This window comes from Hylobates moloch, unplaced genomic scaffold, assembly GCF_009828535.3.
Source record: "Hylobates moloch isolate HMO894 unplaced genomic scaffold, HMol_V3 SCAFFOLD_21, whole genome shotgun sequence".
NCBI classification, from domain to species: Eukaryota; Metazoa; Chordata; class Mammalia; order Primates; family Hylobatidae; genus Hylobates; species Hylobates moloch.
Window position 1 is genome coordinate 19639605 of NW_026652296.1, and position 15077 is coordinate 19654681.

General features: G+C 38.3%; 1 protein-coding gene across 2 annotated transcripts in view; it reads right to left on the minus strand.

Moving 5' to 3' along the window:
- The window catches only part of TOP1 (DNA topoisomerase I), a 95916-nt gene that overhangs the window by 11055 nt on the left and 69784 nt on the right, over nucleotides 1–15077 (minus strand). For both annotated transcript variants that reach the window (XM_032142397.2, XM_032142398.2), the window contains 3 exons: nucleotides 13474–13661; nucleotides 12366–12510; nucleotides 448–591 (listed from right to left, as the gene is read on the minus strand). In XM_032142397.2, the coding sequence (XP_031998288.1) occupies nucleotides 448–591; nucleotides 12366–12510; nucleotides 13474–13661 (477 nt within the window). The remainder of the gene's footprint in view (nucleotides 1–447; nucleotides 592–12365; nucleotides 12511–13473; nucleotides 13662–15077) is intronic.

Here is a 15077-nt window from a genome sequence, read left to right on the forward strand (position 1 = left end):
AGGCAGCAAATGAGGGAGTGCTGCTACTCTGGGCAATCAAACTCAAAAAGCTAGTGTGAATTTTGAGACAATTCAGAACTTATGTTAAAACACAAGACTGGGGGAAAAACATGAACTTTTTATTCTTCTTGTGAGTACCAAGAAATTGATCTCCTCTAGAGCATGGTCTTTAAAACTATATAATGGTGATACCTGCATGGTTTATTTAACCAATTTTATAAGTTATAAGCAACTTTCTAAAGGAATGAAATAGAGTTAAAAAAAATCAGAATCTACTGCTCACAGTAAGGCTAAGCATTGTTTTGTGCAACTTTTGATACAGTTATACACACAAATATGTGTGTGTTGAGTTGTGATATACAGTATGTGGCACAGGGCCTGGGGCAGAGCAGAAACTCCCTTTGTTAAGCTCAACACTGGACAATGCTGATGGGAAAATGCTCTCACCTTGTCGATGAAGTACAGGGCTACAGCTCTCTGTCGCACTTTCATCTCTTTGGACTTCCAGTCTTCTCGATACTGGTTCCGGATCTTGTCCACACATTTTTTCAGCCGCCGAGCAGTCTCGTATTTCTGCCAGTCCTTCTCACCCTGTAAAGACCCAAACCCAAATGTAGATTACTTCGGGACAGTGTAGTAAAGACAGACTTCGAATATAGCCAGGCAAGGTGGCGCAAGCCTATAATCCCAGCTAGCTAATCAGGAGGCTAAGGCACAAGAATTGCTTGAACGCAGGAGGCAGAGGTTGCAGTGAGCCAAGATCACGCCACTGCACTCCAGCATGGGTGACAAAGCAAGACTTTGAACAAAAGAGCAGGAACTTGACCTTAAGCAAAGGTAAAAAAGAATAGTACCGAAGAGAGAGTTTGGCACATTTAACCTGTTAAGAATGCACACTGTCCCATCTCACTGCCAAGCACAACTGACTTCTAAGGCTTTCCCAGAAGAAAGTTTCTAGCTTTAATTCTGTAAAATGTTTATGTTCCTGGGAAAAACCCACATGGGATGTCCCAAAAACTAACTTCTGTCAACACGAAGCACATAATCACCCCCATTCCCACATCAATTTCACAGCCTTGCTGCCAACTCTGTGACCCAATAGCAGTTTTCTACCAGGACTGAATTCCATTAAATCTAAGTGAATTCCATTAAATTACAGTGTGGTGGAGCTGTCAAAGAAGCAGAACCAAAGACTACAACATGTAATTACTAAGGACACAATGACTTCCAGGAACAGACATAATTATTCACCATTTTCTAACTTCTGCATTTAAAAGTATTTCTTGATGAGATTGAGAGAAATTATGTTTCTGGGAAGCCTTTAAAAAAATAAGAGCTTTTGGTGGAAGGGTTAAAAGCTGATTCTAAAGCCAATGAAGGGTTACTAACACCGTGTGAAAACTGAATCTAAACAATAGTGAAGAAGACTTCTGCTACCAAGCTGAATGAAAATAGACTCACAAGCAAGAGCCAATTATGACAAGTGAGAAGGGGAAAAAATTCAAGAAATCCCAGAAGCAGGGAATTACATAAAACAGCATAAAACAGACTACATGACATAAACATAGAGAAGGAATTTAAGAATCCAAGAATCTCTGCTCTTAATTTCCCCACCGGCAACAAAGGAAAGTGGTAGTGATTTCTGCCCACACATGCCTGGTTCCTGACTATGACGTGGACCCGTGGTCCTTGAGACATAAGACCTGTGGTGAAGATAACTAGCCTTTCAGCCTGGGCAACAGAGCATGACCCTATCAAAAAAAAAAAAAAGGTGGGGGCAGGGGGTGGGGTGGGGGCAGAACCAGCCTTCTGGGTGTGCAGAAGCATGAGATACCTAGAGCAAGAATGTCTTCCACTTCTCAATCCTAAAAGTACTCAGAAATTAAAAGCTTACACAGTTAAGCTAAGGAGTCATCTGCACTCTCACATCATGTGTACCAGTGTTATGTACTTGTTTGGCTACAAAACAAGAGTTTCAGTAACTACCTGCTATTATGGGTGGGTGATTTAGTAGTTGGTGACGCAGAAAAAATACCTAAGTCTTAGTACATTTTGACATTTAACAGGGTGAATAAGAAAAGGTGAGATACAAGCTGTCTTCATGCACAAGTCAGTGGTAAATCTCCATGACAACTGTTCTTACACATGCACGGAAAAATTGGACACAAAAGGCTCACCTTCAACAGTAGAGTACCCAGCTCACGAGTGGCCTCTTTCCCCTCACTCTAGTGCACATGGACTACCAAAGCCTCTCTCAAAGTCCCCTAGGGTTACGTTTGCTCAGTTCCTTAGTCACACCACTGGAATGTAAGGTAGGAGTCAGGTAAACGAGATTTAGAAAAACCCAACCCGTATGTCATTCACAGGATACTACCAGACCAACTTTTCTTCACAGGCTGCCTGGGCTTCTGCACCAAGGATCTAGGATTCTCTCAAATAAGCTGAGATGGAGGTGGAGGCAGAAGCCACCCCACTTAGATCCAGCAGGAGATAGCTGGCCTCCAAGAAGTATGCTTGTCCTTGCAGTGTTCAATGCCCTGAACAAGCTTTCTTAGACTACTTTTAGAAAATAAACTATCCACCTAGGTCTTCCAGGCAAGGTCTCACAAAACCATCTCAAGAAGACAAGGAATCCACTGGAGAAGGCTGCCTTTGACCACCTCTCCTCTTTCCCTAATTCAATCACACTTCAGTAATGGGTAAAAATCTAATTTAACTGATTATAGATGACATTCTTTGGGTGACTTTTTTAAACTAGTAGGCCCACTATATTGTCTCTCTAATATAGCTATCCATTCAGCAGAGTGGTTGGGTGGAATCAGGATCTGGATTCAAGATTCCAAAGTTGGGGGTGAGAAGGCAAATTGGATTCTGTTTTCTAGTAACTTTCTCAGACGTTTGTATTGAGGAAGAGGACATTTGCCAGTATTCTTAGATGACTCTTTATTTCCCTTCTCAGTCAATCTCCACCAAACAACCACTGATCCTTCAATCTGATTACTATCATCATAGATTAATTTTGCCTAGTCTAGATTATATAAATAGAATCATACAGTATAGACTCCTCTGTCTGCCTTTTCAACTTTTTTTTTTTTTTTTCCTCTGAGACAGCTTCTCGCTCTGTCACCAGGCTGGGCTGGAGTACAGTGGTGCAATCTCGGCTCAGTGCAACCTCTACCCCTCAGGTTCAAGCGATTCCCATGTCTCAGCCTCCTGAGTAGCTGAGATTACAGGTGTGCGCCACCCCTGGCTAATTTTTGTATTTTTTTGTAGAGACAGGGTTTCGCCATGTTGGCCAGGCTGGTCTCGAACTCCTGACCTGAAGTCATCCACCCGCCTTGGGCTCCCAGAGTGCTTGGATTACAGGCATGCACCAACCACACCTGGCCCTTAACCATGTTTTTAAGATTCATCCATGAATATATAAGTAGTTCCCTTCTTTAACTGCTGATAAATATAGTATATTCTATGACTATACCATAATGTGTTATCTATTCTGGGATGTTTCCAGTTTTGCACTCTTACGAATAGAGCACTGCTATGAACATTCTTGTATAAGTCTTTTCATGGACAAATACGTTTTTATTTCACTTGAGGTAAAAATAGCTAGAACTGGAATTCGTATCTCCCTGTGGTTAAATCTTCACTGATAATTAGTGATGTCGAGCACTCTTTCATTTGCTTATTTATTGACCATTCCTATATCTTCTTTTGTATAGTATATGTTCAAGTCTTTTGCTCTTTTTATTATGGGGATGGGATGTCTGTCTTTTTATTATGGAGCCATAGGAATTCTTTGTATAGTCTGGATATAAGCCCTTTGTCAGATAAACATGTTGCAAATATTTTCTTTTAGTCTGTAAATTCTGTATTTATTTTAGCAGTGTCTTTTGTTGAACATAAATTTTTAATTTTAATGAAGTCCATTTAGTCAATTGTTTCTCTTGTTGGTGTTTTTCTGTCCTAAGGAATCTACTCTAAGGTCATAATTCAACCATGGTATCACCTACAAGCTTTACTATTTTAGTCTTCACACTTAGGTCTATGTTAGTCTGATTAATAAATAGATTTAAAACGTTTTGAATTTTATACCAAGATGCCAGGCTCAGAATATATATATATTTTTAATGAGCTTGTGTCTTATTTTCTCTAATAGAACTCCAAAATGAGAGCTTCCCAAGATGAATATTGTAAAGATATTTTCCTACACATTTAGCCCTTTAATCCCTAAGTGGTTACATATAAAAGGTTGTAGGCACATACATCTTTGGAACCCCACAGAATTCTAGACTCTAAAGAGAAAAAAGGCAGAAGTGTGTATTTGGCACTGAGAGTATTTTAACAGGACTAAACGTAAAATGATGTCAACATTGATCCTAAAGTTTGCTGTACTGCATTTGAAAGAAAAATCATGATGATAAATTCTGTTTGTAAGGTTAAGGCTGGTTTGAAAAACCTGAGTTTTACTAAGGGCTACTTTCCCTGGGTTGTGAGAGCAGGTAATGCTTCCAAACTTGGCAGTGGACCGTACTTAGCAGTGAGTACACATAAGCAGCCTTTTTGTAAACTCCTAGACTATGCAGGATAAGAAACTCCTGGGTTATCTGGAATCAGAGTTTCCTTGGTTGAAACTGCAGGTTCCAGAAGGCTAGCTGTCATTCCAATGCTATTTCAGATCCTATGGGCACCAGGCACAGAGTGGGAGAGAAAGAATGGAAATACGCTTGCAAGATGTCTGTGTAATCGAAATCCTGGGGGGAAAAGCAAAAACAAACTGGGATGAACATAAAAAGATATGAATGAGTTCAGGACAACCTTTTCAGTACCTAGAGCAAGTGTTATTGTGGTTCTCAAAAATCCCAATCCTTTCAATGACCTTTGAGGCTAGAAGTAGTGTAACTGTGGCAATGACTGCCAAGTAGGCCAATCCAAGTTTCCAGAAAGGGGGCAAAGACAGGATACATAAAAAGAACACACTTCAGCTGTTCTACAACTTTGTGCTTTTTACCCTTGAATGATTCCTCTAATTTTTTAAATTGTCAAAAATTCATAGTTCACATCATGCTTGTGCTACATTTCTTGATAGAGCACAGATGGGATACAATGATACACTATTACGTGAGGGAAGTGTAAGTAAAATATAGACACAAGAGTAAACAAAGACTCTTAGAATAGGAGACATCTCTGGAGGCTGAGCAGAAATGTGTAGAACAAAAGCATCATGATGGTAGCCTCCCATATAGCCGACCTAAAGCCCTCCATGAAGTAAAACCACCAGTTACCACCCTTCAACATTCTACTACAAAACCGTATCTGTTATTGACTGCTCGGTCACAATAAGTCATACTTTAATTATGTTTGCTCCAAATATGTAGCAATGTAAGTGCTCTAAGCTGGATGTGGTGGCTCACGCCTACCCAGCACTTTGGGAGGCTGAGACAGGAGGATCGCTTCTTGCTCCATGCAACAAGGGGGGACCTGAAGTCAGGGGCCTTATTAGCTTGGGCTGAGCTGGGCTAAGAGACTCCCTCCAAGACAAAAAGTAATGAACAGAGAAGAAGAAGGGGAGGGGTGGGGGGAGGGGGGAGGGACAGCATTAGGAGATACACCTAATGCTAAATGATGAGTTAATGGGTGCAGGAAATCAACATGGCACATGGATACATATGTAACAAACCTGCACATTGTGCACATGTACCCTAAAACCCTAAAGTATAATAAAAAAAAAAAATTGAATAGGCACTTCGTCATTGACATATACAATTAAAATGAAAAGTACATTTTTTCAGTCAATAAAAAAAAAAAAAAAAGAAGAAGGGGAAGAAAAGAGAACAATACATAAGCAAAAAACACCTCCCAGTTAAAAGGGCTTACAAACAGAAATTTCAAAAGACACAAGGAAAATGGCTCAGAAAAACTGCCAACAGTAATTAGCACATAAATTCACTTCAGGTAACATTTTATAGAACCATCTTAGACTTTCAAGTAAGTATGTTTAGTATGCATAAAAAGATGTAAAATCTAGAAAGAACATGAAGTTATAAAACAAAAATGAAACAATCAGCTATAAAATCAGAAATTTTGAAAACAAAAAGTGGTAATTGAAATAAATTATAGATGGAATAAATTTTAGATTAAATATAATTAGAAACAGAATTAGTGAATTGGAAGTGAGTGCTACAACTCACCCAAAATGAAGTATTCCCCTGAACTTAAAAGTTAAAAAATCAGACCTAAAGAGACAAAGAGTATGAAAATATAGTTTAAAAAAGATGTCCAGATTGAAAAGTGTCAACACTCATCTAATAGGACTCTAAAAAAAGAACAATAGAAGGAATGGTCTAGAAGCTATGGAAGAAATAACGATTGGTAATACTGTAGGATAAAATACATTAGTCCTCAGATTAAAAGTCTATCTATAAATACATATATATCCCCGGATATAGCATAGTGAAACCAGAATCTATCAATGATAAGACACTTTCTTGACTGGAGAAAAGACAGACTATGAATTAAGATGAAAATAAAGAAATTTTCAGGTAAACAAAGGTGAGTGAGTGCCACTGTTGGGTCTTCACTAAAGAAGCATTAAAGGGTGTATTTCAACAGGACAAGAAACCCCAGAAGGTATGAGATACAAGAAACACTGAGTATAGCAATTAATAAAACATTTGGCTGTGACTGCTGTTGACTAGGGAAAGGGTTAGGGTTTTATGGATAATTGTGTTTAAAAATAAAAATTAAAACTTAAACATGAAATATATGAACTGAAAATGAAGAACTGTTTTTATAGATAAATCATCTACATAGAAACCCCAAATGACAGACACTTTTAGAACTAAGAGTTCGGCAACCCTGAACAACTCTGAGCAACCTCTTGTATCTGCTGCCAGATACAAGACCAACGCCCCAAAATTATAAGCATTACCACTTCAGGAATAACCAACAGAAACGTAATGGATAAAAATCTCATTCACATTAGCAATAACGACTATAAGGTCACTTAAAAATAAAAATTTTTTAAATGTAAAACCTTTATGAAGAAAATTACAAAACCATATTGGTGGATATATTCAAAAGACATGAATTAATGGAGAGGTATAACATGTTCGTGAATTGGAAACTCAATTATATTGTCAGTATCTTTCCCCATTAATCTATAAATGTATTGCAATTTCAATAAAAATCTCAACAGTTTTTATTAGAATTTGTTAATCAACAAGTTTATCAACAGTTTTCATTAGAATTTGACAAGTTTATCTTAAAGTTAATATGAAACAGCAGAGGGCCAAGAATAGCCAAAGCAATTTTGAAGAATGAAACAAACTTGTCCTACTCAATAGACTTTATAAAGCTACAGTAGTTAAAACAATATGCTACTGATGCAGAAAGAGATACACAAACTAATTAAAGAGGACAGAGAGCCCAGAAACAGTCTGACATATATGTAGATATAGCTGATATACAAGAGAGCAGGTAATACAACTAAATAGTTCTGTGACAACAGTTTACTCATTTGGAAAATATATTAGGTTTCAGCTTCATCCCATATGCAAAAATACATTCTAGTGGATCTAAGACCCAAATGTAAAAAGCAAAACTTTAGAAACATTAGCAAGGATATGGAAAAAGAGGAATACTGTTGTGGGTGGGGGTGGGAGAGGAAGGAGGAGGAGAGTAATGATGTCAATTGAAGTACTTAAGAGAACAATTTGGAAATATCTAATAACGTATAAAACAAATTTTCATCCATATACACAAGAAACATGTGTTTCTTCCAGCACTGTTTATAAGGGCAAGAGACTGTGTAACAACGCTAAATGCCTCTTAACAAGAGAATAGAGGCAGGGTATGGTGGCTCACACCTGTAATCCCAGCACTTTGTGAGGCTGAGGTGAGCAGATCACTTGAGGTCAGTTCAAGACCAGCCTGGCCAACATGGTGAAATCTCGTCTCTACTAAAAATACAAAAATTAGCTGGGTGTGGTGGCACACGCCTATAATCCCAGCTACTCAGGAGGCTGAGGCACCAAAACCACTTGAATCCGGGAGGCAGAGGTCACAGTGAGCCAAGATCACACCACTGTACTCCAGCCTGGGCGACAGAGCGAAGATACTGTCTCAAAAGACCAACAACAAAAACCAACAGAATAGGTAAGTTTTTATGATATAATAGAATACCATAACATACCAATAACAAATAAAATGGATTAATTAAAAGTGTAGGTTAAGATAATAAAACCACAAAATCAAAGCTGGAGAGAAACAAGTTGCAGAATGATCCCAGTAACATACCTAATTTAAAACTAAAACTTGTTTTTAGTTTACAATAGGTTGTACAATGTCTTTAGCTTACAATAGTTTACAACATATTGTAAACTAAAAAGTTTTAGTTATAAATTAGTACGTTACTAGTGTGTTACATATTGTAAAATTACATATTGTTTATGCACACATAAATATACTGTAAAAATACAAAAAATATGTATGAGAATAGAAACACCAAGTTCATAGTAATCTACAGGGAAGGAAGTGAATGGTATACAAGTGGCTTCAGCTATGTTTATCAGTATTTTTTATGAAATGAAACAATTGAGCACATAAGACATAATTTTAAGATTTTACAAAGCCAGATGGTGGACATACGGGTGTTCATTACATAATTATCTATTCCTGTATGTTTGAAATATTTCACTAAAAATAAAACCCCTAATGTTTGTATCTTTCTATTTTTTTCTTTTAAATCTAAAAAGAGAATGCTTCTTCCGCTGGCAATATAAAGTTAAAAATTACTCAAGGCACTACCAAACCCCAACCTTTGAAGATCTCACTATTCTGCTGAGTAGGAGACAGCCTAACAGACAACTGAGAACAAGCTCAAGAAATCATTTCTTTTTCGCCTAATGGCACCACTTTTCCAGGCCTTTAATGACTCCTATTGGGATCCCACTGCAGTTCAAGTCAGGCACTTGAGTATAAGGTTCAGAGTCTAACTCCGGGTGACTTTTAGGTTCACTACTATAATCATCATCCAGAAACTTGCACAAATGTCTATTGTGTATAGCAGTTAGCTGGATATTGGCTGGAATAAAATTGACTGGCTCTCTGCTCTTGAGGCGTTCCACCTGGTCTATCTAACAAGGATCTCAGCCCTCAGAGATGCTCCAACAATTAACTCTAATCCTTACCTGTACAAGTACTCAACATGCATTATGTATCTGTCACCTCTCTCCATCCCCATTGCCATCATTTGTCTTAAGTCATCACTGTTTCTTGCCTGGAGTACTGCAACAGCCTCCCACTGATCTCTCTACTTCTTGTTTGTGTCCAATCCAGTCTCCACAGGGCAGCAGTCAGAATGATCAATTATGTAACAAGTTTCCAAAATACAAATCTGGTGTCATTTCCCTCTTTAAATCCCAGGTTGGTGGCTTCCTTTTAAACTTAAAGGCCCTAAAACTTGCCCAAGATCCAATAGCTAGTAACTCTTAGATCTTCTTAGAGTGTATGCTCCTCATGCTCTCCTGTGACATCCACTGCTAAATGTGGCCAGCTTTAAATGCCATGTTAAAGAGACTGAACCCTTAAAGGACTTTGAACAGTGGAGTTGTCTTGAACATAGCTTCACTTCAGCAAGATTTACAGGCATTATATGTAAATCACACCAGTAGATTTACACTGCTGTAAATGCTGCAAAGGAAAAGTACAGGGTGCCATCTGGGAGTATACCAGGGTACCTGATCCGGCCTCTAGGATTCAGGGATGGCCTTTCTGAAGAGGTAACATTTAAGATGAGATTTACAGGATGAACAGGATTGTATCCCTGGAAAGAATAGGAGAATGGGTGTTTCTAATAGAGAAAATAAAGTAGCCTTTTGAAATCCCAGAGGTGAGCAAGAGCTTGGTAGTTCTGAGGGAAGAAAGAGGCAGGAGAGGAAGCTATATAGTGAGGCCAGCCAGATCTTCAGGTACTAATTTAAAAAAAATTTTCTTTACATTGTTCTTTAAATGTTATCTCTTCAGAAAGGCCATCCCTGAACCCCAGATGCTGGATCAGGTACCCTGGTATACTCTCAGATGGCACCCTGTACTTTTCCTTTGCAGCATTTATAACAGTTTATATTTACTGATGTGATTTACATATAATGCCTGTAAAACTTGCTGAAGTAAAGCTATGTTCAAGACACTCCACTGTTCAAAGTCCTTTAAGGGCTCAGTCTCTTTAACATGGCATTTAAAGCTGGCCACATTTAGCAGTGGATGTCACAGGAAAGCATGCAGAGACTGAAGATCTAAGTTACATTCTAAGAAGATCTAAGTTAGAGTTACTAGCCACTGAATCTTGGGCAAGTTTTTGGGCCTCCCAGAGACTAAATTTACTCATCTATAAATGGTGGCATTAGTATATGTACGTGCGGTATGCTTAAAAGATCCAAATGTTAACTTAATGTGCAAATGTTTTTAATAGTAACTCTGTTATTTTGATAATCTTTAAGTTGTGGTAAAATATGCATTGATACAATTTACCACCAGTGACATTTAGTAGTATATCCACAACGTTGTGCAACTGTCACCACTTGATAATTCTTTTTATCACATCTTTTCTCAACCCCTATCCTCAACATACTCTGTATGGAGTATGTTGTATCCATACTCTGTATGGAGTATGAGGATAGGGGTTGAGAAAAAGTATCACACCTTTTCTCAACCCCTATCCTCAACATACCTCCCCTTTGTCCACGACACAGTTCTCTCTTGTTTGAAATACTACTTTTAAGACCCAACCATAACCTACTTTTCTTCATAAAGCTGTTGATCTCCAAGGTACTGCAAATAACTCCTCTGTTTATCTAATGCATTTAACTTTTATCTTTCTTCTAATACAACTGAATTCTTACCTGATTTGTCCACCAGCCCGTAAGTTCCTTGAGGGCTAAAACTATTATTTTTCTGCTTTTGTAGCCATATATACAGCTTTGTGATACTTCAGAAGAGGAATACATGTTTCTTTAAATGACTAGTCTGCTCAACATGAGGGTTCGCTTTCTGATTTTGTACTTATCTAAACTACGAAAAGTACATTTTATTTTTATTTATTTATTTGAGACAGAGTCTCAGTCTCTTGCCCAGGCTGGAGTGCAGTGGCATGACCTCGGCTCACTGTGACCTCTGCCTCCCAGGTTCAAGCGATTCTCCTGCCTCCGCCTCCCAAGTAGGTGGGATTACGGGCACCCACTACCACGCCCGGCTAATTTTTGTGTTTTTAGTAGAGACAGGGTTTTGCCATGTTGGCCAGGCTGGTCTTGAACTCCTGACCTCAGGTGATCCGCCCATCTCGGCCTCCCAAAGTGCTGAGATTACAGGCTTGAGCCACCACACCCGGCCAGAAAAGTATATTTTATAATTGGAGAAAATATATAAACAGGTATTTTTCATTAGAAAAGTAGTGATATACAGAAGAACACAAGACTACAAGCCAGAAAATGTACAGTTTAGTCTTGCCTATTCACATAGCCTTTTCAGCTGTGGCTTTCACATTTTAACAGACGTTATAACCTATGAACCAGGATCAAGAAGGTCTTTAGACCCAGGTCTCCTGCACATAAAACAGTAACAGTCTACATAGAACTAATTCCTTGACTGTGTTTTTGTCTCTGTTAGGTTTATATTTCATAGTATGTTGGAGGGAAGAAGTTCGTGGGACTCTCCAAAGCTGGATATACGTAGCTATCTGGCAAACAAAAACTGATTTCCTCCAAGGCAGTTATCTTCTTGCAATAACACTATCAATAAATAACAATGCATAGGTATGTAACATAGTTTTATGATGTGCTTTCACACACATCATTTCATTTGGCCCTGGTGAACCTACCCAGATGAGACTGCAGGAAGCCAGAAGTATGTAAGACACTAGATTTTACAACTTGTTTCAGGATATGCAGAAATTACATTCCCTTCTCATAGCCAAGAGAGGTGAGGAAGTAGAAGACATCTGCAGAGGCCAATATACAACCACCATACTTCAACACATTCTGACCACTGGACGTTAAGCAACGTGAAGGCAGGGCCTATGTCTATCCTGTTTACCAGCATAATTCCTAGCACCAAATGTATACTGTGTGTGGCACATTTGGGATTTCAGTAAGTATTTGCGAATTAATAAATAAATAAGATTACAATGTGACCAAAAAAATGGAGGCACTGTAGGAAGATCACCATAATGCTAACAATGAAAGTACTTGCCTTGTTTCAATGGGGAGGATTTTTAATTTGTCAAAGTGATTCTAGAGGACGAGAACGGTACATTTCAACAAACAAAGGTTATCAGCACCATGAACCAGTGCAGCTCTCAACTATCTCCTTACCTTGATTCGTGAACTAGGGTTAAGCATGATGTATTTAATGGAACCTTGGATGTTCTCTGTCCAGGAAACCAGCCAAGTAACCTTGTTATCATGTCGGACCTCTTTCCACTTATGTCCTGGAGGAGGAGAAGGAACCTTGGCATCTCTGGAAATAACAGAGCAAGAGGATAGTGAAATAAGATGTGAGGAATAATTTCATCTTTCATGACCCCAAGGGGACATATCTGCTGAGCATAATTTTCCAAGTTTCCTTCTTAACAGTCAATACAGTAGTCCCACCTTATGCATGGTTTTACTTACCCTCAGTCAACTGTCATCCAAAAATATTCAATACAAAATTCCAGAAATAAACATTTTGTAAGTTTTAAATTGCACATCATTCTGAGGAGCATGATGAAATCTCCTGTAGTCCCACCTGGGACGCGTGAACCATATATACAACATACCATGCTATATACGTCACTTGCCCCTGGGTAACCTAGTAGCTGCCTTAGTTATCAGGTTGACTTTAATGGTTTTACATTGCTTGTGTTCAAGTAATCCTTCTTTTACTTAATAAAGGCCCCAAAGTGCGAAAGTAGTGATGTTGGAAATTTGGATATGCCAAAGAGAAGCTGCACAGAGTGCTTTAAATGAAAAGGTGAAAATTATCGACTTAATAAAAAAAACCGTATGCTGAAATTGCTAAGATCTAAGGTAAGAATGAATCTTCCATCTGTGAAATTGTAAAGAAGGAAAAAGAAAGTTGTGCTAGTTTTGCTGTTGTGCCTCAGACTGCAAAAGTTATAGCCACTCTGTGATAAGTACTTAATAAAGATGGAAAAGGCATTAAATTTGGGGGTGGAAGACATCAACAGAAATGTGTTCCAGGTGACAGCAACTGGGTCGAAGTTTCAGGCATCCACTGGGGGTCTTGGAACATATCACCTGTGGATGAGGGGAGACAACTGTACCTCAAAAATATCTGGAGACCTATGCATGAAATACTGTCCTGCTCTTAAGTATCTCCCTTCCCAAACAGTCCTGTGTAACCTGGGAAATATTCCCAAGTACAATAAAGGACGCCCTCCACCCCCTTTTTGGCCCATAGGATGAAGTGCGAGCTCACTTGCTACAGTTGATGATTATATCCTCGGGCATGATTCGTCTCTTCAGCATGCCCATCTTGGGGTGGTTGCCACGGCCACGGAAAAGCCCAGGGGGCTCTATCTTGAAGTTAGCAATCCTCTCTTTGTGGTTATCCATAATACAGAATCCATATTCTTTCAGTAATTTTTCATTCTCCTCTTTGATTTTCTGGAAGACAGCATGAAAGTACTCAAAATAGATTCAGATTGCTGTTCTCTACTAATACATTTTTATCTCTTGTGGGAGACTAAGTCAAGGTAGAGAAAAGTCTGAAAATCACTAAAAAATAAATTCAAATAAAGGAAAACCTCTAGTGGTTTTCTCAAACTTAAGTATCATAAAATTCCCCAAAAAGATCTGCCTATAAGGATTGATTTCAACTAGATTCAAAACTGATTCTTGTGTCTTAAAGGATATATGTTTATAAATGTTATTTGGGTGTTTTTAAATGTACTTTAAAAATTCATACTGTTTTACTGAGTACTATCAAAACAGGAAATGGAGAAGAGTCTCCCATAGAGCCTCATAAAAGAATAGCTCAAGCCATTTAATTAAACAGCAGTTAAACAGCTTAAAAACATGGGTTTTTAAGCCCAGACAGATCTGTCAATAATTTTTTTGTAGGTATACAGGTATACATGCTCTATACTATGATCCTTGCTCCAAAAAGGTGGGGGATGGTGGGGGAGATTTTGAGCCTCCTTACCCTCTATTGACTCTTTGCGTTTTATATACTTATTGATTCAGTTTAACTAAGTTGTGCTGCCTTGTGGGTGGGAACAGATTCAGACCTTGCTGGCAGCAGGTGTCCTTGGCAGAGGCTCTGACAAGGGGATGTTTATAAAATCTATCTTTGGATCAATATTCTAAGAACAAAGCTCCAAAGTTATCTTTTAAGTTTCAAAATGCCCCTGAAGTAAGTAATATACTAAATTTCACTAACTTGGAATATTGAGGATAAGATTTACCTGAGACACAAAGTCTGATGCAATTAACATTCTTATAGTAATGCATTAATTTTTAAACTAGTGACCAAATAAGTACCGTGAAACAATGAGTTATATAAATACAATACATGCAAGTCCTTTAAAATACTGAAACTACAGGAATTTGAAGTACAAAGAATTCCTTAAAATCTTTAACTTCTGGACTTCCGATTGGAAAAAATGAAATTCTAGCCTGGATTCCTTTAGTTCAGGGGCTGACAACTTTTTCTAGATAGAAAATATTTTAGGCTTGAGTGCCACAGTCTCTTTTGCAACTACTCATCTCTGTCATTGTTGCATAAACACAGCCATAGATAACACGTAGACAAGTAGAGGCAGCTGGTTCCAATAAACTTTTTTTTTTTTTTTTTACAAAAACAGGCAGCCTGTAGAAGAAAAATGACATCCCAGCTGGATACCAGAAAGATCCTTCAGTAATAAGGATGGCCAAGGCTGGAAGATGGAGATGGATGAGCATCACAAGATTCCAGAGTAAAACAGATCAAAGAACAGGGAGGTACATGGCCAATATGATTTCATCTGTCTTAAATCCTTAATATCCAGTAGCCACTGTGGGACAGGTCTGCCCATCCTTAAT